The sequence below is a fragment of the Protopterus annectens genome, chromosome 2.part1 (genome assembly GCF_019279795.1).
Source record: "Protopterus annectens isolate FY-2018-M chromosome 2.part1, PAN1.0, whole genome shotgun sequence".
In the NCBI taxonomy this organism is placed as follows: domain Eukaryota; kingdom Metazoa; phylum Chordata; order Ceratodontiformes; family Protopteridae; genus Protopterus; species Protopterus annectens.
In genome coordinates, this window is record NC_056729.1 from 1,956,549,525 (window position 1) to 1,956,576,998 (window position 27,474).

Below are 27,474 nucleotides of genomic sequence, written 5' to 3' on the forward strand. Positions count from 1 at the left end.
AGTCTTAGTTGTAAAAGGCAGTGGTTCACTGGTTTTCCAAGTCAACAAGCAGGAGGTGGCATGTTCATTTTTTCTTGTGAAGTCAACAGTAACAAAATAAATATGTACACGGATAGTTAGATCAATGAATTTACTTTGTAAAATTTAATAGAACTAGCTAATTCTGTTCAACTATTTGGGGGGGGGTAGAATAGCACATCAGCAGCCTGAGTAGTGTTGTATTACTAGTGCAGTTTTAGTTGTCTTGTGAATCATGAATGTATTACTATTATGGCACTGATATTGTCTTTTGTGTTAATTTATGTTAATTTTTTGTGAACTTTATTCTCTGGTTGTTACCACAGATGGGCCCTGCTAATACCTCTCTACCTGCAGACGTTGAAAATAGGAAAAAAAAAGGCCCTTGAAAAACAAGTACATCCAGCCAAAAAAGATGGGCATCTAATTGGTATAAAATCTGAATAGCAAATAATACAGAAGTCTTTCTGCTTCCCGTAAGAAGAGGGATACTACAGAGAAACACTTGTTTAAAAACAGAATGTAAAAAATACGTTGGAAATATATAAGCACATTATCAGAAAGAGTGTAAAATCAAGACTTTAATGAACTGGATTGCAAAACTATCACACAAGATCATTTATTTTTGCTTCTATAAAATGGAGATGCAAGATATGTACATTCTTTCTATAAGTTATTGGTGCCACTATTATATTGATCATGAAGTGTGATTTTCTGTGTAATAGCTTCAAATATCATGTGTGATTATGATGAAGTAGGATTCAGAAAAATATGTGAAGGGGTAACTCAATGGACTTACATCCAAAAACAAGTACATCATGTGCCTGGCTAAATCAGGCCTGAAAACAGAAACATTCCTCTAAAATAGAAACAGGTAAAAAACTAAGGTCTGGTTCTGACTTTTAGAGACAGTCAAGTTAACAAAATATGAATGCAATGAATATTTGAATGCAGTATAGCAATAACTGACGACGTAGGTGTGGTATATTGAAGTTTACTTACGGCTGCTGTGGTTTAATCATGACAGTGAAGCCCAAGTGATTAAACAAAGCCAACATTGGGGAAATCTTCAATATAGCACACCATGGAGTTGATTATTGCTACTATACAATAACATTATTTAAGAAAAAAATGATTTACTTTTCTGAAATAATGTCTTTGTATAACGGTGCCACGGTGTTCTTTCGTGTTGTTTCCCTATTCCGCTGCTTTGTTGATGTATTGCACATGTGTACGGGACTTCCGTTCCCATGTTCACACAGTACATCAGTGCTTTGGAAAGGAAGCGATGGAGATTAGAAAATCTCTGTTGCTTTTTTTTTCTTTTGGGAAAAGAAAAGAAAGCTGTAACCTGTGGACAGTTTAGAGGCATGAGTGACAGGGAAAATGCAAAGAAAATTGAGTATGTACCTGATATTTCTTTTATTTTCTCTGCCGTCCTAAGTGCTTGTAAAGTGTCTGGAGGTTACAGCTTTTTTCTTATTTTAAGAAATGTGAACTAAATAAAGGCGGGGACAGGTAATGTTGCTCTTTTGCATTGTCTGAAGGAAAGAAAGTTGAAACTGAAATGCATATCATTATTTACTGACTGTTCCTTTGTGATTTTTCGGAAAACCACACATTTTATGACTAATGAAGTCACTAAATAATGACAGGCATTTCAGTTTCAGACTTTCCTTCAGATTGATGCGTGTCTACACATACCAGTAGATTAAAAAAGTCTGGCCGCTCAGTGATACTTTACTGGCTGGACTTTTACCATTGGTATATTCTGGATTTACAACAAGCAAGCTGGTTGGTCTGACCAGTCAGCGTGCTCATTTTTGAATGTTAAAAGACAGTCATTTTAAAAAATACATTTTCATTTATTGACGTTTGTCTACTTCACGGTTCTAAACTTTCTTATGGAACTTCCAGTATTTTCCTTCCTAGAAACTGATATTTTTGGCTAGCTACCATATGTTCTTTGTTAAAACTAGTGGTCAAACTCTTTCCTCCCAACCTAGCATTGCCCTTTGGAACATGTATACCTCTTCTTTTGAGGGAGTAATCTAAGTTGTTGAGTTTCATAAACCAAATATTAAGGTGTAATTCTAGAATGACATAAATGGGCAAGTAATGGTGTTCGCCTTAGACAATGAAACATCATGTCTCAAGCAAGTCTTAAATTTCTGCATTCAAAACGTATATTGGAGAATTTGAAGTTTGATTAACCTTGTATTATATATGAGTGTATGTTGTAAGAGCAACACTGAATCTCAAATAAGGTATTTCTGTATTTTGTTTTACTTTATGATATACAGCAGCACTTTCTTGCTTACTTAGTGTTTGCTTTATGCCTGTTGGGCAGTTTATTTACATAATTGCTTAAATAATACATGCATAAATAGTGCACAGCATTGTGGTTAAAGTATAGTTTCCCCATGAATTAAAAAAAACATGTATTTAGCACTAAAGGGTTTAAACTGTATTAAGTGAAGAAGATCATGATCAGATGTGTACATGTTTTGTCCTATTTTGGAGTAAGTGGTGTGCCATATCCGAATATTAGTACAGTCAAGTCATAGCGAGATGCTGCAGAGTTATTCATATTGTTTGTTACCAAAAGTTAGAAACAAAGTAAAAAGTGAAGTGCTGGTCAGCTCCATGGCATCTGACTTGGACCTTGATGGGCTGGGCTGGACTGATGGCCAGACTGCTATAGCAAGCAGCTGAAGAGGAAGAAGATGATGAAACAGAGCATGCTCACTTTTCCTTGAGGGAAGGGTTGGGGGCATGTACCCCAGGATACACAGTCCAGCTTCAATCCCTAGTGGAGACCATAGATAAGATGAAGGCAGCTGTCTACAAATGAGCAGGGCTTTTGGGGGTTAGTACTACCAGCAGAGGAAAGTGCCAAGGCCCACACTCTTGTATACCTTTGCTGCAGTTGGTTATATGTAGAGAATGGTACAGCTTAAGATAAACATCTATATGCTAGCTGCTTCAATGGTGGCTGTACTGTGGCAGTGCTGTCACCTGATAAAGAGGAAGGATTGGGTATTCTGCAGCCATGTACATGGAGGGACAAAAATATGTAACAAAAAATGAATAGAAAAATGAGTACCAGATGCTGCAGGGTGTTTGATACACAATTTGGAAATTACCTTTTACTAATATTTATACAACATCAGCGCACATCCACAGACGCAGTAATACAAAATATGTAAACCTTAAAATTTATTTTATTTCTACATATTTTGTGTGGATTATTCATTGTACATTTTGTGATTTAAAACATTATTATTCCAATCTGAGGAATTTTGTTTAATAAAATAAAAGAATCTAATTTGCAGAAAGCTTCCTAAAAAAGAAACAGCAGCTATTCTTGGCAAAAGTTAAGTCACATAACCTCGTTGTAGCATACCTTATTTGAGTTATTCTGCTTTAAACATCCATTCTGTAACTGAAGATATGATAACAGATACATTTAGAAACATGTTCTTTGGGACCAGACAAGATATCTTATGTTTTAAAGTTAGACTCAAGCCAAGCCATTGTGAAGCCCTGTTAATTACGTTAAACAAAGTCTGTGTGACCCTTCCCCTGCTCTAGGGTGACAGATACGTTTGCAATAAGGTGTTGAGGAAGGAGTCATATCAAACCGGATTTAGAACCATCAGCCTAACCAGTATACGGTTTAAAATTTTAGGATGAAAGAAAGAGAGAGAGAGAGAGACATGGAGATGGAGGTGTAATTGAATTTACTCAGCATGACATAGGAAACCTGCTTCGGTTAGGTATATAACAGCATGGATTTGTTGAGAGGAGGTCTTGGTTTTTAATCTTGTGGAATTTTAAGCATCAGATAAATATGCCCTGATATTAATTACCTGTGCTAAACAAAACATCTCGCATCAGATTAAGAACTGTCCATCTGCAGTAAGTGAACTAAAAACTGACGGTTATGCGATACAGATGACACATCCTGTAAAGGAATCTTTTACTGCATATTGGGTGTTGTAAAGAAATGACTGTAAACTATTTCCATTACATGCAAAAGCTTACATTATCTAAATATACATGTATATTTTATTTCAGGATTTTTTCCCTGCTGCATGAACTGATGAGCTAATCACTGTTAGTAATGTAGCATTTATTTCCCCCTGAAGTCTTCTGAAACATGAAGGCTTTGTTCTGCTAACCATACAATTGCTGTTTGTAATATCATAGTCTGTTGTCATGGCAACCCAAATGATGCCAAAAGCAAAAGTATTTTTAGGCTAACAGGAGAAAGGCATGAACGTTCAAGTGCTTAATGCACAGTGTTTGTATTTTGACTACATGTAAAGGCAGTACATTTTCGAAAAACTTTCCTGAAATTATTACCAGTGTTTTTTTTTTTTTTTTTAGAAAATGGTTACATATCATACTTGTGCTAGAGTATTTGCTGAATGGTACTGCATTCTGTTAAAAGCTTTAATTGATATATGAACAGAAGTTGTTAAATGTGTTATAAAGCTAAAAGCAGGAATAACAGTAAACATTTTTATTATTGCAATTTGCAGCTGTGTTTTAATTAGTTATATGATAAACAGCAGCTTAAAGCTAATGCTTGTTAGGATCAGATATGTTACCTAGTAGCAACTTACCAGTATTTCTGATCATGTGTGTCATTTGAGTCTGATTTCTTGAAAGAAACATCAGTAGATCTTGCAGGTCTTTTACCACTGAGATCATTACCAGGCTCTCATGGTCACTGGTCAGATTCTTTCTTTATGGTCAGTCTGCTACCATCCAGTGTACATTTTAGTAGCAAGCTTTGTGGTCTGTAAATACTGTCCATATTACCAGCTTCACTTGGGCATCGATTAGAATTCCACTCACTTCTGACCATTAGTGGATGGATTCTTCTCTACATCCCCAGTCCCCTTGAGTGGACCTGAATGGGTTTTCGTGTTTATACAGTCATTTACTGTGTGCTGTGTCATATTTCCATGTATGGGGCTGACAACCTTGAGAAGTCCTTTAAGGCCTTGACTTTTGATTGTGTCATACACAGTCTTTGAGGATTTTTCCCATACTTCTAGAGATGAACGCTATCAGAACATAGCAGGTGCTGTGCACTGTTGCTGACCAGCATGAACAGATGTCAGACATAATATTTCCCACCTTGCCTCCTCCAAGAAGGAGAGCAGGCATTTGTAAGCTCATTGCATCCCTCTCCATCCAAAATTTTTGTTGATTAGGTTTGCTGCTGACCTAGTCTGCGCAGACTAGACCATATCCCAGGTTATGAAAGCTGTGCAGTATGTTGTTTGATCGCTTAGATCCATTTGGATGTACTCACCTTTGCTGAAGAAACACTCAATGTGTTATTTATAGTGACTACCTGAAATCTGGCCAGTACACCAAAAATATCCCTCATTTTTTCTCACATGCCGTGGGATGTGTGTCATTCCCCTGTGATGTCAATTTAAAATGTGGTGTTAATGGCACAGCCTCAGAAGCATATTGCCCTTCAAAGTGCAGTAGTACATTGTCGTCATTAGAGCCTGAATCCAGGTGTGTGATGCAGGCTTCCTGTCATGGCCTCTTTATAAGTTTAGAGGCTCATGGGTTCCTAGTAGGCTTACGGCCAAAGGAGACCACCAGGAAGCTTAGTCCCATTACCCAGTACTGGTAGGGGTTTGCAGAGCCAATGAATTTTCTATACTACTTTCTCTGCTTTGGTTCCAGCACTGCTTAGTTTATCCTTTCGCTGTGATGCATTCTCACATGTTTATTTATTTATTCATTCATTCATTCATGCTAACATTGAGCAAACAGCAAAGATAATGCAATTGTTCGAAGTATATGAAGCCACTGGAAAAGCATAATTACATTTAGGAGAGGAGATGGAATTGAAATTCTAAAGTGAAAGGAAGGGAGCACACTAAGAGATGACAAGATGAACAGAGAATATAAGAAAGGGAGGAAAAGATGCCTGAAGTCTGAAAGGGGAAGATGGAAATTAGTTGATGTGGCCAGTGTGGGAAAGCATTTCCTTCTGCTACAGACTTAAGATACTCTTTAAGATGTGCCCAGAAAGAGGAGTAAGTAGAGAGGTCCTTGAGACTGGTGAGGAGAGTTTAGTGGAGCTTTGGACGTAGGATAGAGAAGATATGGTTAGTGCAATGAAGTCTGGTACTGTCACATTGAAGAAGTGGACCTGAGTGGTTAAGACTCCTTGCTAGGTTGGAGGCCAGGGAGGCCAAGCGTTTCCTTGAGGAGTTTCTACAATTAGGATCCAGCAGAAGGTTGGGACATTGTTTAACTGGTAGTCAGCTGGCTTTATCTAGTGTAAGACAGCGGTGCTCAAACCTGGAGGGGTTGAGAGAGGAAACAGCAAATGGAATTAGTTATAGTTTGGATGGTGGTGGAGTTTTTTATTATTACTTTCTTTCTTTGTTTTGAGGTTGCTGCAACAAGTTGAAGGCCATATTTTATCTAGATGAGAAGGATGCCTTTGCCTATGGCATTCCTGGTTGGTCTTGATAAAAAAGGTGAAATGTTATAGGACCAAAATAATAAGGAATTTATCATTTCCCATGTGTGTTCTAGATGCTCATGAAATTTCAATGAGCAGTCAAGCCACATGCTAGTGTATTTGAAGGAGGAGACTTGCCAGTGGGTTGTTGAGATGGTCATGGTTGAGAACAGTTAGGGAATTGTTGCATCATTTAAGAGTAGTACCAAAGGGATTGTTTTAGTTTTGGAAATGTTGAGAATTCTTTTTTTTTTTTACGTTCAGCCAGTTGATAAGCAAGTGAGTCAGCCTGTAGTTATTGCTGTATGCTGAGGGGTTCTGGTTTGAGTGATGTAACACCATGTCATCTGGTTTAAGTGACGTATCACCATGTCATCTGATATGAGAGATGTAACACCATGTCATCAGCATACAGTAAGCTAAGAAGGTATGGTTGTTCAAGTGGGAGTTTGTTAACAAGTTTGGAAAGTAGAAGGGGAACAGGATTGGATCCTTGGGGCACTCCTTTAAAGAGGTTTTGAATAGGGGCAATAGGTGCTGATTTTAGTGTCTGCTTTAAACAGACAGTCTTGGGAACAAGGAATAAACTTGGCTAGGCTTGTATGGAGCCTAGGGCCATTAGCTTAGTAACCTCCTATGATTCAATCTATCTAATCAAGTGTTAGACATATTGCTAAAGGTATAAAAGCCATATAATGCATGGAGTGCCATAATTATACTCTAAACTTGGTAAAAAAGCAAACTTGTAACACACTAACAAACTTTTGTAAAAAAACGCTAAGTATTTTTTAAGATTGAGTCTTGTGCTGGGCATTACCAGTGGATATTACCAACCAGCAAAGAACCAGTAGTAATAATCAAGTATCTAACAGCATTTAAAGCAGATAATTCATTGGAGGACATTTTATTTCTGCCTGCTGTCTGTTTAACTAGGATAAAGTGTTTTACCAGTTTTTTTTGAAACAGGTAAAACACTTTGTGCTTCTACACATTTTTTACTGTAACTAGTAGTTACAGTTAAAGCTCCATGTACTACAATGAATTATGATTGGATCTCACCAATCATGTGTTCAGTGCCAAGATTCATCTCTTGAACTTCTTTCCCAAAATGACTTTCTTGGTATCCATGTCTCAAACAAATAGTAAGTTTGTTATGATCAGAGATCCAATCATATTGGTGTAATTGATGGAACAACATGATTACACTTCAAAGTCAGTGACTATATGAACCCATTAAGCACCTTTCTGAAAAATTGTACCTCTCAACTGTCCCTGATTTCCAGGGACGTCCCTGATTTTGACTCAGATTTTGGCTTTGTCCCTCTTAATCCCACCTAAAACTAGTGCCTTTTGGAGGAAAGGTGGTGAATTACACTTAATGAATAATGACAATAATTAAGAGTTATAGACTTCTTTTACTTCAGAAAATGTGTATTAATTCATATGCTCTGATTCTGTCAATGTTTCAGGTTAATAGCACTAATACTTTAAAAATGTCCCTGATTGTCCCTGATTTTTTCATGACTTGTCCTTGATTCTGTTGAAATTTGTCCCCAATTGGTTGAGAGTCTCATGCTGGTGACTGACAGTGGATAATACCAGCTGGCAAAGAACAGCAGCAGAAGGTAAAACATATATAACAAATAATTAATTTGCAGTAGTGACAAGGGATTTACAATGTGTGAGGCTGAGAATGCTAGATGTGCTCTATTATGGGAAAGGTAGAAGTGAGGTAAGAGGAATGGAATTGAGTAAGAGGGGGGAGGCATTAGAGGGCAGAGGAGGGGAAGAGAAAAAGACTGCAAATACTAAGTTTGATTAAAATAGAGAAGACAGTATGCTGACATATGTTGTTAATAGAGCCGACGGAGATGAGAAGGAAAAGGAAGGAGGACTAGATATCAGGGAAAGAAAAGATTGGGATGAGAAGTCAAGTATTTAGCCCACTGTGTGGGTGGAATATTGCCATGAGTTTTGGAAGAACGTTTTTAGTAAGGACATGAAGGTTAGAATATTAGGGGATCTATGACAGTTTATCAAAAAAAACCCCACATGGTTGAAACCTAAATCGACAATGCATTTAATCAAAAACTGACATAAATCCACACAACATGCGACAACACAAACGACATTTTTGCAGGGGGGCAAGTGCCCCTGTAACCCCCCACTCCCTCCTAACTATTTATACCAACAATGACATCACACAACAATGGTGAAAATGGCAAATTCCCCAGTCCCTACTATACAGTGATCTTAGTGAGAACAGTTTGCAAACCAAATTGTCAACAATATGGCCTCATCCTTATGGGTTTCAACAATTTAGTCCTTTGACCAATTGACATAGACACAGTGTCAGGTCAGGACCTGATAATTAACAGGACTGAGTTCCAGGTTTTTACCACACAGTGAGCATAAAAGCAGTGGCCAGCTGTGTGATGTGGCTTAGGGGTGGAAAGGAGATTTTTTGTTATTTGAATGTAGTAGACAATTGGGAAGGTAGTTTTGGAGAAGAGATCTAAGGGGCAGGACAGTCATATGGTTTGCTTATAAGTTTATAGGCTGTAATTGGGTGTAAATAAGATGATGGGATAATTTTAGCCCATTAAGTTCCTTTAGAGCAAAATAATGATAATAGAATAGGGTATGTTGGTAGCAAATCATGCAACTTTATTGTAACATTTTCCTAGTTTAGTCTTTAGAGTTGTTTGTAGGGTAGTAAACATGGACGCACCTTAGAGAAGAGTGGAAAGTAAGTAGGTAGTGGTTCATTTAACATTGGTAGAATTTGTCAGATGCTGCTTGTTTCTGTATAGCATCCCTAGTTTTTGATGTGTCTTTTTAATGACATTAAGGATATGAAGGTCATAGTTAAAGAGCGGTGATTATGAAATTGTGTGGGTGTTGAAGGCTTTTAGGAAAGAATAGTAGCAATTTCATTTTCTTGGGGTTAAGTAGGAGATGTGCATCTCTGAGTCAGCTTTTAGTGTAATTGATGGCTTCTTGAATTTTTTGTTACAGGTGGGGGAGGTTGTTAGAGGAGCGTATAAGGATGAAATCTTTTGCATATTGCATAAGGGAGGCTTGTTTTGATGAGGTGTGGAGATTTAAGAAAATACTGAATACTTGTGGACCTTAAATGGAATTTTGAGGCATGTCTGTGCTAACAAGCATGAAGGCAGATGGGGTACCAAACCACCTTACTGACTGTGTCTTCCAGTCAAGTAATTGTTAAACCAGTGTAGTGCAGATTCAGATAAGCAAGTGTGGCCTTCTGCTGTAAGAGTTTGCTCTAAGTGAGTGTGTTGAAGGCTTTGGCTAGTTCAAAGATTAGAACAGAGATTAGTTTTCTTTCATCCCTGGCTTTGTTGATAGTGTCCATGAATGACAGTAGAGCACTGGTTGTGCTATGTTTAGGACAACCGTGTTGAGTGGGAGTGAGTAGCTGGTTTTGAAGGAGATGCATGCTGAAGGATAATGCTGTCCAAGCTGCAAAATCCTTTACTAATGCATTCTACGGGCACCTACAAGAATGCATGGATCATGCCATCCCAAGTTAAAAGCCTTGGCGAGGTCAAGGTAGGCTGTGTGAACCACCTTCCCCTCATCTGTGGCCTTGGTGACTGTCTCAAAAACGTCAACCAGGTTTAGTAGGCATGATCTGCCCTTAGCAAAGCTGAACTGGGTTGGGTCAAGTGTTTGGAGGTTCCCAATGTCTTTGTTAATGAGTTCCATGATGATGCGCTCCATAGCCTTGCAGACCAGGCTAGTCAGGCTTATGGAGCGATAGTTACCAGGGTCAGTTGTGGCCCCTCCTTTGTGGAGTGGAATAACCATTGCTGTGCACCATTCTATGGGCATGTAGCCTGTGGAGAGGCTGAGGTTGAACAGTGTGTTTAGGTGGGGAGTTATTTCATTCTGTAGTTTGTGCAAGACGCAGTCTGGGACACCACCTGGCCCCATTGATGCTGTGCTTTTGGCTTTTGAAAGGGCTGTTTTCACCTGTGCGTCTGTGATTTCTGGGACACTACACTTTTCCGGTATTGTTTGTGGGCCCTTTTGGGGGTGAGAGGGGGGTGAAGTTTGCACTGAATCTATCTGCCATGATGTTGGCAATATCAGTAGGTTCAGTATATTTTGTGCTATTTTGCACTAGCTCAGAGCATATCTGTGGTCATATCTGCATGTTAATGGTCAGTAGAAGAGATGAGAAGAGTAGCTAATTAGGGGGTAGTAGATGTGTAAGCATTTGGAAGGGCCAGGAAATAGTATATGTTTGGGAAGTACAGGAGGTATTAGATAATGACTGTGTAAGGATAGATTGGACAGATTATGGGGTAAGTAGAAGATGGCTGATGGAGCTGTGAAAGGAAGGAGTTACATAGTGAATAAATGTAGTTGTAATTGGGGGTGGGTGGAAATTGGGGGCAGGGTAGGGGAGTAAAGTGAGCACAAGCATTAGTGAGGGCAAACGGAATGGAACGGGTTGAACCCATGTAGTGTTGGGACTTCAGAAAGAAATTAGTCAGTGGAAATGGCAGAAAAAGGTAGATAGTTATACAAGAGGGAAAGTATTGTAATAAGACGTCCATGTTACACTGGAGGGGTAAAAGAGCATGGAGCCCTTGTAGACAGATGAAAGAATTGTACAAAAAGAGAAATACAGAGATAACAGTGGGTCAAGAAATCTAGTGGTGGATTATGAGTCAAACATAGCTAACATGGTCACCATTTTGATAGTATATTGTGCTGTACTTAATAAACATTACAGGCAAATGGGTGTATGGCAGGTAACTCTTAAACACAATTAGGTATCTTATTTATGCCTAACAATAACAACTGAGCATATTAAGTTACATAAATACACAATAGTGAAGATATTTAAATAACTTTGTTGTTTCCTTTAGTAAGATGTTCTTCATCTCACATTGCTGCAGTCATGACCTGTGGGTAGTCCGCTGTCCTCGGTCGGCCCTAATACCAGGGCTGGCTAGGCGCCGGTCATTCATTCTTGCTTAGAGCTGACAGTAGCGCGCTAGTAAGTAGCATGACCGGCGCGCCGATATCCCCAGTCTTTCTTGGCAGAAGCAGTGTTTGAAATTTTCATTTACGAGTTTCAGACCAAGACCAAGTTGGGCTAGAAATTTTTGTTTTTCTTGCCTCAGTTATCCGGATGTCAGAAAAAGTTAATAATTGCATTTCTTGTGGGAAACAGATACCTCATAGGGATTATCATTCTCTCTGTATTCCTTGCTTAGGGCCTGAGATTTAATAAGCGCACCATTGTAACTATAACATGCCGTCAGATCCTCCGGGATAAATCTTTGAGATCTAAACTGGATGAGTCATCCGTTGCGGGCCTTTTGGTTTGAGCCTCTCGGTTGAATCTATGGATCCTGCCGAGGTTGGCTGAATGAACCTTTACTTTTGCAGGAGTTGGCCTCTCAGGAGTTAGGACAGGCCGAGGGTGCTTCTCAGGTTTCAGTAGTTCCATCCTTACAAAAGGTTATTAGGCCTTCTTCTTCAGTGGCTAAAGGCCATGCTAAGGCCAAACCTGGTCTTGTTGGGCCTGGTCATTCTTCTAGCTCTCCAGCCCCTGTTCCTAAAAAACATATGTTGAAAATGGCGGAGGACTTGATTACTTTGATCCGGGGTTCTATGCCCCCCCCCCCCCAGAGAAAAGGCCTAGGGTGGAGGCAGATTTAGAGGGAATGGATCATTCCTCGGACTACTCTGATTCCTCAGCTGAAGAAATTCAGGATTTTCCTTCCTATTCTGATTCGGATGCAGAGGACTCCTGTCCTTCTGCTTCTCCTCCAGAAGATTTTTCCTTTTCTGAAACTTTACATACCATGAGGGAGCATTTCAAGTGGGAAGGTCAAGATTTTTCAGATTCTAGGAAAAGGCTTAGGGAATTTTTGTTTCTGCCACAACATAGGCCCTTGGCTATTCCTCCTGTCTTAGATATTGTTCAGGATGTTTTTTCTGAAGCTTCTCTTAATCCCGATTCTCTGCCTCCGGCCCCTGTTAAGCCTGACAGGTATTACAGAGTTCCAGAAGCACATAAGTACTTGTATAAGAGTCCTAGGGCTGATCCGGAAACCATTATTCAAGGCCCTAAGAGTGTTAGGGCTTCTGTGGCCAAAAATCCAGTCCCTTTGGATAAAGATTCTAGGGCGTTAAACAGGTGGGGGAAAAAAGTGTACACCTCCTCTACGTTAGCTATGAGGGCTTTGAATTGCCAATTTCATATGCTGAAGTATCAGAACTTTTTGTTAGGCCAATTGAAATCTAAGGTGGATGCTTTATCTGAGGGTATAGAGTGTAAGGAGCTCCAGGAGTTGGTTCATGCATCAGATCAAGTTGGCAAGCATTCTTTGCAGTGTGGTTTTGATGCTCTTCAGGCTTCTTCTAGGGTGGCTGCTACAGGTTCAGTTATTCGTAGACATGCCTGGCTTAAGGATCAAAATTTGTCAGAACATGTAAAGGCTCGAATTTTGGATGCTCCTCTTCAAGCTGAAGTTCTTTTTGGTCCTCCTGTGGAATCAGTTTTGAAAAAGATGGAAGACAAGGCTAAGTCTATGCAGACGGTCAAGGATTTTTTGCAGGTGCAGCCCCCTAAGTTTAGTAGGAATTGGCCTGCTAGGGGATGGTCTTATCCTTCGGATTATCAGCCTAAGGGCAGGTCTAGACGTGGTAGAGGCAGGGCTCACGCTCAGGGTTCCTTCAGACCTAGGACTTGGAGTTCTCCTGCACAGTCTTCTGGTGAGGGCAGGGGTCAGCCCTTTTGTAAGCAGACCCAATGACCTGTATCTTCCACTGCCAGACCCTCCCTTACTGGCAGCTCCTCTAGGAGGAAAGTTGGGACTTTTCAAAGAAAACTGGAATTTGATCACCCAAGACAAATGGGTGTTGGATATAATAAATCGAGGTTACAAGTTTTATTTTCACACCTTTCCTCCTTTCAAAGGCATGCCGGATGTGCCTCCTCAGCAAAGGCTGGAGGCTCAGAAGCAGATTTCTTTACTTTTGCAGATGGAGGCAATTCAGGTGGTCCCTCCTTCAGAAGTAGGCCTAGGATTTTATTCCCGTCTATTCCTGGTGCCAAAGAAAGGAAACACTTGGAGGCCAATTCTGGATTTGTCCATTCTCAACACCTACCTAGAAATTCCAAAGTTCAAGATGTTAACATTACAACAACTTCTGCCTATGATAGGCAAAGATCATTGGATGGTAACCCTGGATCTCAAAGAGGCCTATCTTCACATCCCTATCAAGCCCAGCTGCAGGAGATTCCTGAGATTTCGGGCTGGTACTTCACATTATCAATTCTCTGCATTGCCCTTTGGCTTATCTACTAAAGTTCTGGCTCCTGTGATTGCTTTCTTCAGACAGGGAGGAATACAAATTTATCCTTATTTGGACGATTGCCTGATTCTTGCTCAAGACAAATTACTACAGCATCTCCAGTATGTAATGACAGTTTTAAGGTGCCTAGGGTATACTGTGAACGAAATAAAGTCCAGTCTGGTGCCCTCTCAGGACATGTGCTTTCTGGGTGTGAGACTGAATACAGCCTCTCAGATGGCATTTCTGACCCCGGACAAACAAAGAACTCTTCCTCTCTACTTCCAGCAGTTATCAGTAATGTCCAGGCTGACTGCAAGGACAGTCCTCCAAGCCTTGGGGTTCATGGCATCTTGCATTCTAGTACTTCCCAATGCCAAACTGCATATGAGGAAGCTTCAATGGTATCTCAAAAGTGTGTGGGCTCAACACTCCCACAGTTTGGACACTGTCATTCGGATTATACCTTGCATCCAGAAAGAATTACTTTGGTGGGCTCAGGAATGTCACCTAAACAAGGGACTCTCTGTGTCCAGACCAGAGGCGAGTCAGATCCTAACGATGGATGCCTCGGACTTGGCTTGGGGAGCACACTTCAATGGAAAATGGATACAAGACATGTGGCCTCCCAAACTACTACATTTGCATATCAACATGAAGGAGATGTTAGCAGTTCAATTTGCTTTGATGGCATTCAAGGAACTCCTTCAGCCAGGACAGGTGTTGATACAAACAGACAACACAACAGTCATGTGGTACATCAACAAGCAGGGGGGTACCCATTCATACCCTCTTTGCAGACAAGCAATGATTTTATGGGAGACTGCTCTGGGTTTGCGAATCAATCTTCAGGCAAGGTTTCTGCCAGGAGCACAGAACTCCCTAGCAGATATTTTGAGCAGACAAATGGTGGATCCCCATGAGTGGAAACTGGATCCTCAGATTTTCAAACAATTGACTGTGGCTTGGGGAACTCCAGACATAGATCTATTCGCTTCCCCACTAAATTTTCAACTTCCAAAATTTTGCACAAAGATGCTCCACCCAGATGCTTGGAAAGTGGATGCTCTGTCTTTCAGTTGGAACAACCTTCACGTTTATGCTTTCCCCCCTCTGCCTCTTCTTCCCAAGTTACTCTTGAAAGTCAGGCGGGACAAGCCTTGCATGATTCTAATAGCACCAGATTGGCCACGTCAGCATTGGTATCCTCTGCTGAGGAGTTTAATCCAGGAGCCTCCTTGGCCTCTGCCACAGATTCCTCATTTGTTGTCCCAGTCAAACAATCATTTTCTCGATGTTCAGGTGCAGTCCCTCCATCTGACAGTCTGGCGTATTCTGTGATGGAGCCGGTGGGGTCTCAGCTTCCTCAACAGGTTTTAGATGTCATTTTGGAAGCTAGGCGGCCTAGCACTAGAAAAGTTTATGCTGATAAATGGAAGAGATTTTTTCTTTGGAGCACTGCAAAGGGTTTTGATGTTTCAGTGCCTAATTTGAGTTTTGCACTACAGTATCTTACTGAACTACTGGACAAGGGTTTGTCATTCTCTTCTGTGAAAGTTCATGCTGCAGCCATTTCTGCTCACTATGATTGTGACCCTCCTTTATTTTCCCATCCTTTGTTCAAACAATTTCTTAGAGGGGCAAAGAATATAAGACCCCAACGAGACTCCTACTCCTTCCTGGGATCTCAATTTTGTTTTGGAGAAACTTACTTTACCTCCTTTTGAACCTGCAGCTACATCTGAACTGAAGTTTTTGTCTTGGAAGACTGCTTTTTTGTTGGCCATTACTTCTGCCAGGAGGGTATCTGAATTGCAGGCTCTCATGGCAGTAGAACCTTTTTTGATATTTCATAAGGATAGAGTTTCTTCTTGGACTAACCCTACTTTTATGCCTAAAGTGATTTCTAGTGTGGCCTTGAATCAGTCTATTCATTTACCTACTTTTTATGCTGAACCCCAAAATAAAGGGGAAAAAGTCTTGCATTCTTTGGATATCCATAGGCAGTTATGTTACTACTTGAACAGAACTAAGGAGTTCAGACAGACTCAGCAGTTATTTGTTTCTTTTGCTTTGAGTTCACAGGGGAAAGCTGTTTCTAAGCAGACTGTTTCAAAGTGGATTGGTCATTGTATTGCCTTTTGTTATTCTCATCATGGGAAGGATGTCCCTGCTGGGATCAGGCCTCATTCTACTAGGGCTACTGCCACTTCTACTGCTTTTTTCAGTTGTGTAGCTACTAAGGATATTTTGGAAGCAGCTACTTGGAGTTCTGTACACACTTTCACTAAGCATTACCATCTCCCTCTCTATTCCAAGTCCAGGGCTGGGTTTGCCACTGCAGTTTTACAGGGCATGTTAGCAGCCCCTAATTCCTTGTAATTTGCCAGCCTCCCTTTTCCTTTGCTTTGGGATTCCACCCACAGGTCATGACTGCAGCAATGTGAGGCGAAAGAACATAGTACAGTTTTGTACCTACCATAAATGTAGATGTTAGAGGATCTACATGCTGCAGTCAATCTCCTCCTCCCTTCCCTCTATAGGTTAGGGTTGCTGGGTTTTGTTTGGAGATATTCTTTACTTACACACTGGGGGTTGTTTGGGCATCCTATTTTTTGGCTTTGCTTTTCCTTTTAGGCCTTCTGACATCTGGGGCAAGAAAGACTGAGGATATGGCGTGTCATGCGCTAAGTACTACTGCCACTGTACTAGCGTCAGCTCTATGGCGACAATGACCCCAGCCCAGCCTGGTATTTGGTGGTGAGGCCACCGAGGACCCCACAGGTCATGACTGCAGCAATGTAGATCCTCGAAAATCTACATTTATGGTAGGTACAAAACTGTACTTTCACAATTGCCTTTCTAGCTTTGAGATTAGTTGTCCCTTTCATTTATGTCATCACTTTTGTAAAAAGTAGATTGTTTCAGTTTATAAATTCTGTGTTCTGTGTATGTGTGTGTCTGCATGTTCACATATACATGCTTGCTGACATGGGCCTGTGATATCTGAATGACTTTTGTAAAAAAAATTGTAACTTTTTTTTAACTTGTAATCTTTTTTTTGTGAATTTTGTTCAGGCTTTAATTGGGTTAAAAGACTGGGAAAAAGCCCTAAAATATACCTCAGGGCATCTAGACCTCTATGACTTCTGGGGGTCTAGTGGATCTGAGATTCTGTGCTTAATTAAGTTATTTCCTCCACTGTTGTTATAATGCAATCTTGGCCAGTTGGTGTGTGTTAGAATGACGAAGAAAATACATGAAGAGTAAAGCAAAGTGCAAAAACTAAAAAAAAAGGGGGAAAATAGTCTATCTGGTGTAAGTATTGCCAAGATGGAGAAAACGGTCAGGGGAGACAAATGAGGAACGAGACAGAACCAGTTAATCATGGAAGGAGCACCATGAAGGCCTTTACCAATGGCTCAATTTCAGCTAAGGCTGCTCTGCTGAAAGATTGCCCTTCTCTTGAAAAATGGGGTCCATCCTGTGAGAAAGACATATGTCCAAGACTTGCTGCAGTATGTGTTGGCCCTATTGAGCAGGGAATTACATATTAAGTAGGGAAAGCAAGGTCAGCAGAGTTTAACTCCAGTAGATACCCGTCTGACAAAAGTGGCCTCCTGGAAATAATTAAAAATATCTGTCAGTATGAAGAACTCAGCAGTGGCAGATAGGTGAGCTGTTCAATTCAGCTTCATGCATTTGTCTGGCTGGATATATCTGAGGTGGTGGTGGGGGGGCCAAGGAAGATTCAGCAAATATAACATTTGTAGGCTGAATGTGACAGAATGTTGATTATTTGAGAATGACTCTTTTCTGTTGAGATATTTTTAGTGAAGTGAGAGTAGAATCCTGCATTACTTCAAGGTATTTGAATGTTTGTGTCAGTTGCATACCCTATCCATTGCAAGCGGGAATGGCTTGATCTGTAGGGGGTCAGGGCAACCAGCAGGAAAATACTTGGTCATGCTGTTTCACTGTGGTCACTCTGGTTACGTGTGCTATGAGAACCAAACACAGCATACTAAAAACAGCTTTACAGCTGCCAGTCTTCTTTGCAGTAATAAAAACAACTTTTGTGAAACTGTTAGGATAGATTACAAAATCTATGGGAGAGTTGAATGGTAAGTGAGACGACATCATACTCAAACCTAGCTGTAACTGGAGTGCCTGGTTAAAGGAGTACAGTTCATGATAAACAATGTCAATGCAGATCACTGAGGCAGACGTCAAAAGGACAGAGATAGTATGTCCCCAAGCAGCACCTGTAGTGATCCCACCAAGGAACAGGCAGACTTCAGATAATTTATTAATGTGGCGTCTCCAGTCAGGATACCTCCTAAAGCATGTTATGGAGAAATATCCATACCTAACTTATAAAGTAGCAGTGACCATGCCTGACGTATAAAGTTTATCTATAGGCAGCAGTGATTAGCCAGGCTGAGCACTTTCTGTCATCATCAAGCTACAGTTTACATTACCTGAAGACCCTAATGCGGTACTTTGTGTTGTGGAAGCAGTTTGGAGCACATAGCAGAGGGCATTTAAGTTCAGAAATGTTCAATGACTTGACGTGAATGCTGCTCTCTCCTGTTACTTTGCATTGGTCTTGCTTTTTTTTCCTGAAACACATCTATGAAATCAATTCTGGAGAGAGAGACAATTGTGGAGTCATTCAGAAACCTGATAGCAAACATGCCCTGCCGAAGAGTGCTACCATCTGTTGTCAAAGCAAGCATTTTAAATGTTTTCATAGCTTTAGAAAGGTGTAGGGGCAATTTAGACCTATATGACTAGATAGTATGGCTAGGCTAGGGAGATACCATTAAACCAGGAAAGATCCTTGGCATGTGTTGGAACAATATTCAAGTTCTAAAGAGCAGAAAATACTGATAGAGTACATATGAGGTAATGTACCTATACCTGTATCATACAGTTTGTATTCCCTGCATGTTGGTTCCTTCATTCCGTTGTTAGCACTAATGATTGCAGGTTTTGACTGTCTGACATGGTGTGCGAAGGACACAAATCTTTCATTGCGAAGGACACAAATCTTTCATTAGCAGGACGGCAGTGTCTAAAGAGGTGGTGACTGCTGTGACTAGGAATTGGAGGGTTAAGTCAGTAGAGGGCTGGGTCATAAAAGAACTCAAAAGAAATGTCAGTAAAGCAGCAGGCAGTATAGAGAGAGAGAATTTAGCTCAGCTCCCTAGAATGAACTTCCTCAGGAGAAGGGCATAGTAGTTTATTAGATGAAATTCTGTTGATAACAAGATGGGAAGAAGGTGATCCAGAAATTTAGTACACCATTATATCAAGCTGGAGAACATGTGATGATGATGATGATTTATTGGGTTGTCAGTGGAATGAATCCAGTGTTTCACAGAGATCGTGTACTGTTCCCTGGCCAACTGAAATAAAGCATCATATACGGCTTACTATTTCTTATTTTGAATATGTAAACATGACTTAATTTGCTAACACAGTTCACCTTTTCCATAAGGATAGTGAGGTATTTCTACAGATGCACGTGAAATAAAATGCAGTACTCTTCCTTGGCATTAAATACCTGACCTCCCAGTTATTACTGCATGCTGAGTATGTAAGAAAATCATCTTCATGCAAATTCTCTTATGCTTTGCATGTCACCTAACCAGTGAAGTAAACTTTATTGGTTTGCACCTTGTTGCCAGGTGTCTCCTTCTGCTCCAGATAGGCAGTGCATTTTCTGTATATAAGGACAGCTATGCAGAATTGAGCATATGTAATTTTCTATAAGATTTTAGCAGTTAATGTTGAACTGACGTAAGTTATAAAATGACATGTCTTTTGCAAAGTGTTTTCTGCACATTGTTTTGCCTGTACAGAGTAATTTGTTTATCAAGATGCACGTTACATATAATAGCTTCCCCATAATATATAAAAATGATATTTGGTATTAGCTTCTACCATTGTAGAAGGCAGCCATATCGCATCAAAGTCACCTTTTTCATTTGCCTTAATGCACACCTTGAAAATCAGGTGTGTGATTACAGAATGATGAAGTATTTTTGAAACACGAGGAAAAGATGAGGTATGCAGCCCCAAGAATGATTGTATGGGATCGGTTATGTCTGATCAAAATACATGTGCTCCAACTACAGCTGCTCATAAGTTTCAAATGAAACCCTTTACCACAAGTACGTAACATTTCCGCAGGAGGTGCAAGTCTGCTGTCCTCTTACTTATATACTTACATTTTGAGGTTGCTGCAACTCAGAGAAAGAACGTGTAATCGTAAAAAAAATGTGATGCAAGGGTTTAGTTGCAGCGAATTTCACCGAGATTGGATTAGTTAGGTGTCTATATCACCATATCGAATAGTGATATGCCGAACGTTGAAAATCGAAAGTTCACGAGAACGAACTTGCGATTGCATACCCCCGCTAAAAAATATATATATTCCAACTCCGAGGTCGCACTACAGTGAGGAAAGGGCAAATATCCCAATCCTCACTGTACCGCGACCCCAAAAACACAAGTTCGTTCTCGTGAACTTTCGTCGGCATTATCACCATTCGTTTTAATTGACTCCATTTGAATCAAAAACTGCCAATACTTTAATGGAACTGTGGGGGTATTGAGGAATCCCCTTCCTTACAAATTTGCATGATCATTAGGTGTGTTTAGAGATGTAATTCCATTTATGTAATTAGTGTAGACCCGAAAAAGAAAATAATCTCTCTCTGCTACTCGCTGATCTTAGAGATAGATTAAAAACATATTTCAAGTGTAAGTATATTGCTGCAATAGATAACAAGCAGTAGTCACGCAAGCAAACCACACCTCAAGCCAAAATGCTAAATCAAGTAATAAAATGAGCGATTCCTTGTCATAGAAGTCAATACAAACCACTTTTATTAAATGTTATGACATGTGTTGCATTAATCCTGCATCTGAATAGGAGTAAAATAACGGAGTGTGTTCCTTTTCATTTCTCTTTATCTTTCTGTTTGCAGATGTACATGCTGGTGTTACGTTCTTTTATCTAATAAGGGCATTTTTATGCAAAAGAGAGCCCTTAAGGCTATATATTTAATGTGCGCGCGCATGTGCGTGTGTGCTTGGTCGAGTGCGCGTGTGTGCGTGTATGTGCGTGCGTGTGTGTGCGTGTGCACATATGTACGCATGTGCACGCTTCCATGTATCAGACTACAAGCAGCTCACCTTTCATATTTCACAAATTGTATCAGTTTGGCTTCATTAATGTTGTTACCTTTTTGTATTATCCATTAAAAAGTAACATACCATATAAACTGTTCCATAGTCCAATGACTTTGAAAAACACTCATGTGCCCTTTACTCATACATGGAAATGTCAGATTGCTTTCTTGTCTGTTTTTACTGTTTATAACAATGTAAAAAAGCGGGCCTTTTTACTGTCCGCATTCCATAGCATTGTGGCAATACTGCTGTCATTTACTGGTATTCTCTTTAGGTACTTCAGGCTGTATCCTTATACCTAAGGAGCCATGCTCAGTACCTTAGCTGTGTATCTGTTTCAGCTTTGTAAGGGTTACTGTTTTACAGACACCTTCTCCCCACATCACCTGCTGTCCCAGCAGTAAGATTTCAACATTAGGACTTGTCCAGGAACAACAGCAGAGTAATTCTGAGTCGTTACCTGAGTGTGTATGACAGTTAACAGTGTAGCATGCTGTACAAGGCCAAGAAGTGCCATATGCTCTAATGCACTTGTTGATGTTTTTGCAGTTAATGTTTGGACACATTTGCTGAAATCATTATAGACTATGTTGGAAATAAAAAATGTTTATTTTTTTCAGATGAGCGAGACAGAGTACAGAAGAAAACTTTCACAAAGTGGATAAATCAGCATCTCATGAAGGTGAGTCTGATAATCTGTGCTGCAGGACATATTAAAGTAAAACAGAAAATCCTGTTATTAAATGTATCAATGTTATAAAAAGTGTGGCAGCAAACAAAGGAAGAGGTACAGTTGGTATTGTTTTTGTTCATTTTACTTCTGTATTTGAATTTAAGCAGTAGAAAAGACAGCTGCTGGTTTGCTGTACAAATTTATTGGCGTTGCCATATGTAATTCTGTTGTGTGAGTCAGCCCATCATTACACAGTTATGAGTGGCAGTGTGCTGTTTGTAAGTAATATGGATTGACTGTCTGATTAACAACGCTGTGGCCACCATCCAGTGCGAGTTTACAAGCTGCCTTGACTTTTGTTTGGGTTTGATTTGTTTTGTTTTACCTTGTAGGAGTTTGTTATGTAGTCTGTAAGCAGGATTCAAGTATCTCACTGAAGACGTTTTTATTGAAGTATAGTATAAGAGTTTTGTGAGCTTCCAAGATATTTAACATTATTTGATCAATTTCCCTTTAAGTTAGTATGCCATTGAAAATCGCCATTGATACCGGATATGTAGTTGTTTGTTTTTTTTTTTTAAGGGTAACAGTTCTTTTCAGTGCTTTGTAAATTCATTATTCCTCCTATAATGAAAGGAAGCCATGAAATACATTAACAGGGAAGTCTGGGTAAGAAGTGTTGTTGACTTCTTTCTCACTCAGATTTAGAGAATCGTATTCTTGGAATGCTGTCTTTACTATACCAGATAATATGTTGATATAAATGGAAGACACCATGAGTAATATATGATATCGCTTTGCTTTTGCAACTGTAAACTTGCATGTGTTTCATTTCAGATAAAGATACAGTGCAGGGTTAGCTGACTTTGTATTATGGAGATTGCCATTCTATTTCTTTAAAGCAAACCATGTAGAACAGAATGCAGACTAGCTGAATCAGAAAAAAATTACTGGTTCAGATTACATAGTCAACATTAAAGAAATGCTGCATGAAGACATATTTTATGACGGCAGAAAAGCCAGAGATCTAATTTCCCATTTTCTGCAGATTTTTTTTAACTTAAAATATACCACCTGCTGGTAAAGGGACAGGAAGTTTAATAAACATATATATATATATATATATATATATATATATATATATATATATATATATATATATGTGTGTGTGTGTTTAAAAGGTATTATCAAATTGATTTTCATTGACAACTTGGCTTTACAAATGGCTTTTATAATGTTCCATTTTATTTATTTATTTACTTATTTTGACTGCCCCTCCCCCCAAGACCACCAATACAAGTCTGTGCTTCATCCTTTCATTCCTCCCTTCTTTCATCTTTAGAAAATGCCTTGAGAAGGAGGGAGAGAAGAAAGCTGGGGGCACAGCCATCATCCATGAGAGACAGAATACTTTTCTGTTGTGCTTTTCTAACAACCCCTCATGCATACATATTCACAGACACACAATAGACACACACAGCTATTAACACAAATACATTGACTAACAAGCATGTCGTATTTTCAGCATTTCTAAATAAAATTTAGTGGCTATGTCTGCAAACCCATAGTATCTGGTTAGAATGTGGGCATTCTTTGTCTGGGCTTTGCAGCCTGAATTGCTGTGCATGGAATGGATGTCTAAGATGTCCTTGAGTATGCTGTCCTTAAGACAATGTCCTTGCAACTTGACAAACCAACTCCTTTCAGCTGAAATAGCTGAGTTGGTGCCAACTGCTTATTCCCTGTCCTCTCCAGGTGGTAACCTTTGTGTCAGTTAGGTTGCTAGTTGAACCTGGGTCATATGGGGTGTAGTGAATATGAAAAAACTCTGCCACAGGTCTGGCTGCAGAATGTCTAAATTAATTGTTTTAATTCACATAGCATAGGTCTGCATCATTCCGACAACCTCTTAGCGTAAGAAATATGGGCAAAGCCTACAATAATGGCGGGATAAAGGCCCAAAAATAGAAAGATTCTAAATATTGCTCTTATAACTTTAGAAAGTTCCTAGAATAATAACTTTTGAATCAGCATACGTTTTTTGAAGGATATGAAGCCTGATGTTCAAATGTGTGTCATTGTTTAGGGACTTTCACCCTCTGTGGTTTACTAGCGAACCACAAATTTTATGAGGAATGGATCAAAAATATGAGGCAACAATCTGGACATTCTGCAAAAAATATGGAGAGTTGAGAGGTATGATCTGTATAAGCTGTCAAAAACCTTCAAATAGGTGTCACATAATAGGCAAAGGCCAGATTTAAAACAAATAAGACTATGTGCTTATTGTAGGCAGACACATTTTCCATTGCAGACACAGCAGGAGTTCAAAAGCTTGTGAACTCAAAATGCCAGATATGATTAAAAATAATATTTAAGATAAGGGTTGCAGTTAAAGATTTGTATGGGTGCTACATTCTCAAGCTGTAGTATGTGTTTTATGGTATAAATAACTTTGCACCTCAGTAAGCAAGCCTCAAGGAAGGTATATGTAAATGCCGCTACTTTAGGTACACATCCTGCTGAAGCACAAATATAAAGAAAGGAATATAAGTGAGATGCCAGACATTCATTGAAATATTCCACTTTAAGTTGTTCAGATTAAATACAATTCCAGGTAAACGTTGAACTCAAAGCCGTCTGATTTCTCTAGCATCAATGATTTTCTCACATGCTTCAAAGGTTCTGTAATGACGCTCTCACACTTTATACTGATCCGTGTTCTAGTGTGGTGCCAAGATTGTTATTTTCTTGCAGAGATGTTTAATATAAAGTGCAGAGCAATTGTTATGACAGATGATGCCTTTGATTATCAGAGCACATTTGTAGACCTACATATGGGAAGAGGAGGAATACAGTCAGGGCTTATTGGAGGATTTTCCCATAAACCTCTTGTTTTGTTTGTGGCTTTTGTAGCAACATGTGCATTGCTTGTAGTTAGCATCTCTGAGATTTTCAACTAAGTCTATCCTCTAGTTTTTGCCGTCTGTAGTGATGTGTTAATTACTGTCCCTGTGGCTTTGTATTGCCAAGGGTAGGGCCTAGTCCCTTTGAGCATAAAGAATTGTTGACAGTCAGTTCTCTGAAGCAGATTCTTAGGGGGGAAAAAACTTTGCTCAACTGTGCTAAATTTAGAGTTCTCATAGGAAATGTTATGTACCCTAAGGTGCTGTGACCTCAGAGTTAGCTATAGTTATTTATAGTTTTAGTTGGGGATTATCATTTATTTGCCATCTCAACAGCTCTGCTTAGGAATCGTTGAGGCTTCCTCAGAGTATAGTAGTTTGCCAAACTCTGATTTAGTAAATTGTACTAGATACTCTAATCCTTAGCTAGGATTAACCAAAAATAAAGTCAATCACAGTATAGCAAAGTGAGCATAAAGCTATCATTTATTCTACCCTGTTGTACTGTCTACATACATTGCAGCTCTCTATGATACACTGATGCTATTTTTATTTATCAATGACTTCTGGTAACAGTTGTGAAGAATCATTTATTTTAGCAGCATTGTGGGTCACAGGCTATTTCTTTTCCTATCACAGTTTTGAAATACTTTCAGATGTGTCACTGCATTTCATATGGTAGCAGCTGTTGTGTTACTGTTCACTGGGGGATAGCAACAAGGTTAGTGGCATAGTCTGTTGGTTCTCACCAAGAACGAGACTTGAAGTGACCCAAATGAGTGAAAGTAATGTTTAGAACAGCAATATAAAATCTAATTGTAAATATAGTCGTGGGAGTTAAGTAGGTCTGAGAGAGGAGAATCAGCTACATTAGAGAAAAAATGGAAATTGTTCCCAACAGATGCATCCATATTCAGAGAGTTACCAAAAGAAACTATTTTCCAGCAATATAAAACTGAAGCAGGGGCATTTGCTGTACATTCTTTTAAATCATAAGCCCTTGTTTTGTTTTGTTTGGAAGAAGCCTCTTTATTTGCACTTTTTATAATGAATTACACTATTTTTATAGACCTTTGGTCTTACCTGCTGTAATTCTATTGATATATATATATATATATATGTGTGTGTGTGTGTGTGTGTGTGTGTGTGTGTGTGTGTGTGTGCGTCTCTCTCTCTCTCTCTATATATATATATATATATATATATATATATATATGTTAATATATATATATGTGTGCTTATATATATATCTGTATCTATACATATATACAGATGTACATATGAACATATACACACACACACACACACACACACACACACACACACATATATATACATGCATACATACACAGACGCTAGTGCGCGCGCGCGCGCACACACACACACACACACACACACACACTCACACTCACACACACAACTATTTCATGGATCAAATAGAAACTAAATGTAAATGCAAAGATAACAGTTAATTGTCTGCACATAAACAGCTAAGTGAACAAGACAGATAATGCAGACATGTCAGGAAAGGCAATACGAGGTAAAACGCTGGAAGTGGTGATAGATTGGTAAATGTGGTTACTAATAGAAATGCTGTATTTTATAAATATGTTAAGATAAGGAAATTGCGCAGTAGTGTAGCAGATCCTAATGTCATGGGAAGAGTGGATAAGTGAGATACAGCAGAAATAGGAAATGAATGTTTCTCTTCTATTTACTGCGAGATATAAGAAGCAATTTCCATGTTTAGAAAGAAAAAACAGGAGCATGACACGTAATTTATTTAACACGTCCTGCAGTGGTGTAGAAGTGCACAGAACTATAAAAATGTGAATGTCGGCCATTTTTATTTGGTGGAAATAAAAGAAAGATGTTACATTTTGGATTTTGAGCTTGGTACCATCATCAGAGGACAGTATCACAGGATCTCTCATAAACAATGACAGTGTTTTTAGCATAAATGAAAAATCTAACATTCTTTTATGCTCAGCATGTCATATATAAAAAAATTGCAGTAAATATTTTATTCAGTTGCAGTGTGAATCACAAATTCATTGTTTAGACGCACCTGTCTGACCATGAGGAAGTCTCTCTGTAAAAAGCACAACCTTACTGATATGTATGTAATGATTTTACTTATACACTGACCAATGTTCTACTTGTAGTTAAGTATTAACAGATATAGATATAGTTTCCCTACATAGCATAAACAAAATTAAAGGTTGTTTAATGAGGAAGCATTGTATTCCTTAACAAAACATGAACATTATGTTTACTGCTCATAAACTGTGTCATCTACATGTAGCTCTAGCATGAGAATGTATACAAAACAAAAAGTATTATGATTTACAGTACAAAAAATAAATTCTCTCTTGTCTGGTTTGCACTGCCATTGTGGACAAAACATTTTCTCTGCATTATGGACCTTTCTTTTTGCATTTTCAGGAACAGAAAACAGCTGCACTGTCTCCTGAAAGGCAATACCAAAGTACAAAGACAGCAAACATGATTGAAAACTCCATATGGCTGTTAACAACCCCCAACCACACCAAAACTTAAACCAAGGCTTAAAGTGAGGTTGTTTAATTGACCAGAGGCTTGTTGGTATAGACACAGTCACTTAGAATCTTAATTTTCTGTATACAACTACCATTGAAACTGTACCCAGGATCTAATGTCGACTAGTTTGTGCACTGAGGAGCACTGCCCCATAAATCTACTCTTATGTAACCTAGTTCTTGTAGCCTCAAAAGCACCCAAGCTAGTCTGCTATTAGCCACTGTTGTACCATACCCTTATAGTTCACTTTGAATGACCTGACC

The 27,474-nt window shown here is 39.2% G+C and overlaps 1 protein-coding gene across 3 annotated transcripts in view; it reads left to right on the forward strand.

Moving 5' to 3' along the window:
• Nucleotides 1–27,474, forward strand: part of DST (dystonin) — a 4,096,730-nt gene that overhangs the window by 1,413,292 nt on the left and 2,655,964 nt on the right. For all 3 annotated transcript variants that reach the window (XM_044063350.1, XM_044063347.1, XM_044063348.1), the window contains one exon: nt 21,694–21,755. In XM_044063350.1, coding sequence (XP_043919285.1) covers nt 21,694–21,755 — 62 coding nt within the window. The remainder of the gene's footprint in view (nt 1–21,693; nt 21,756–27,474) is intronic.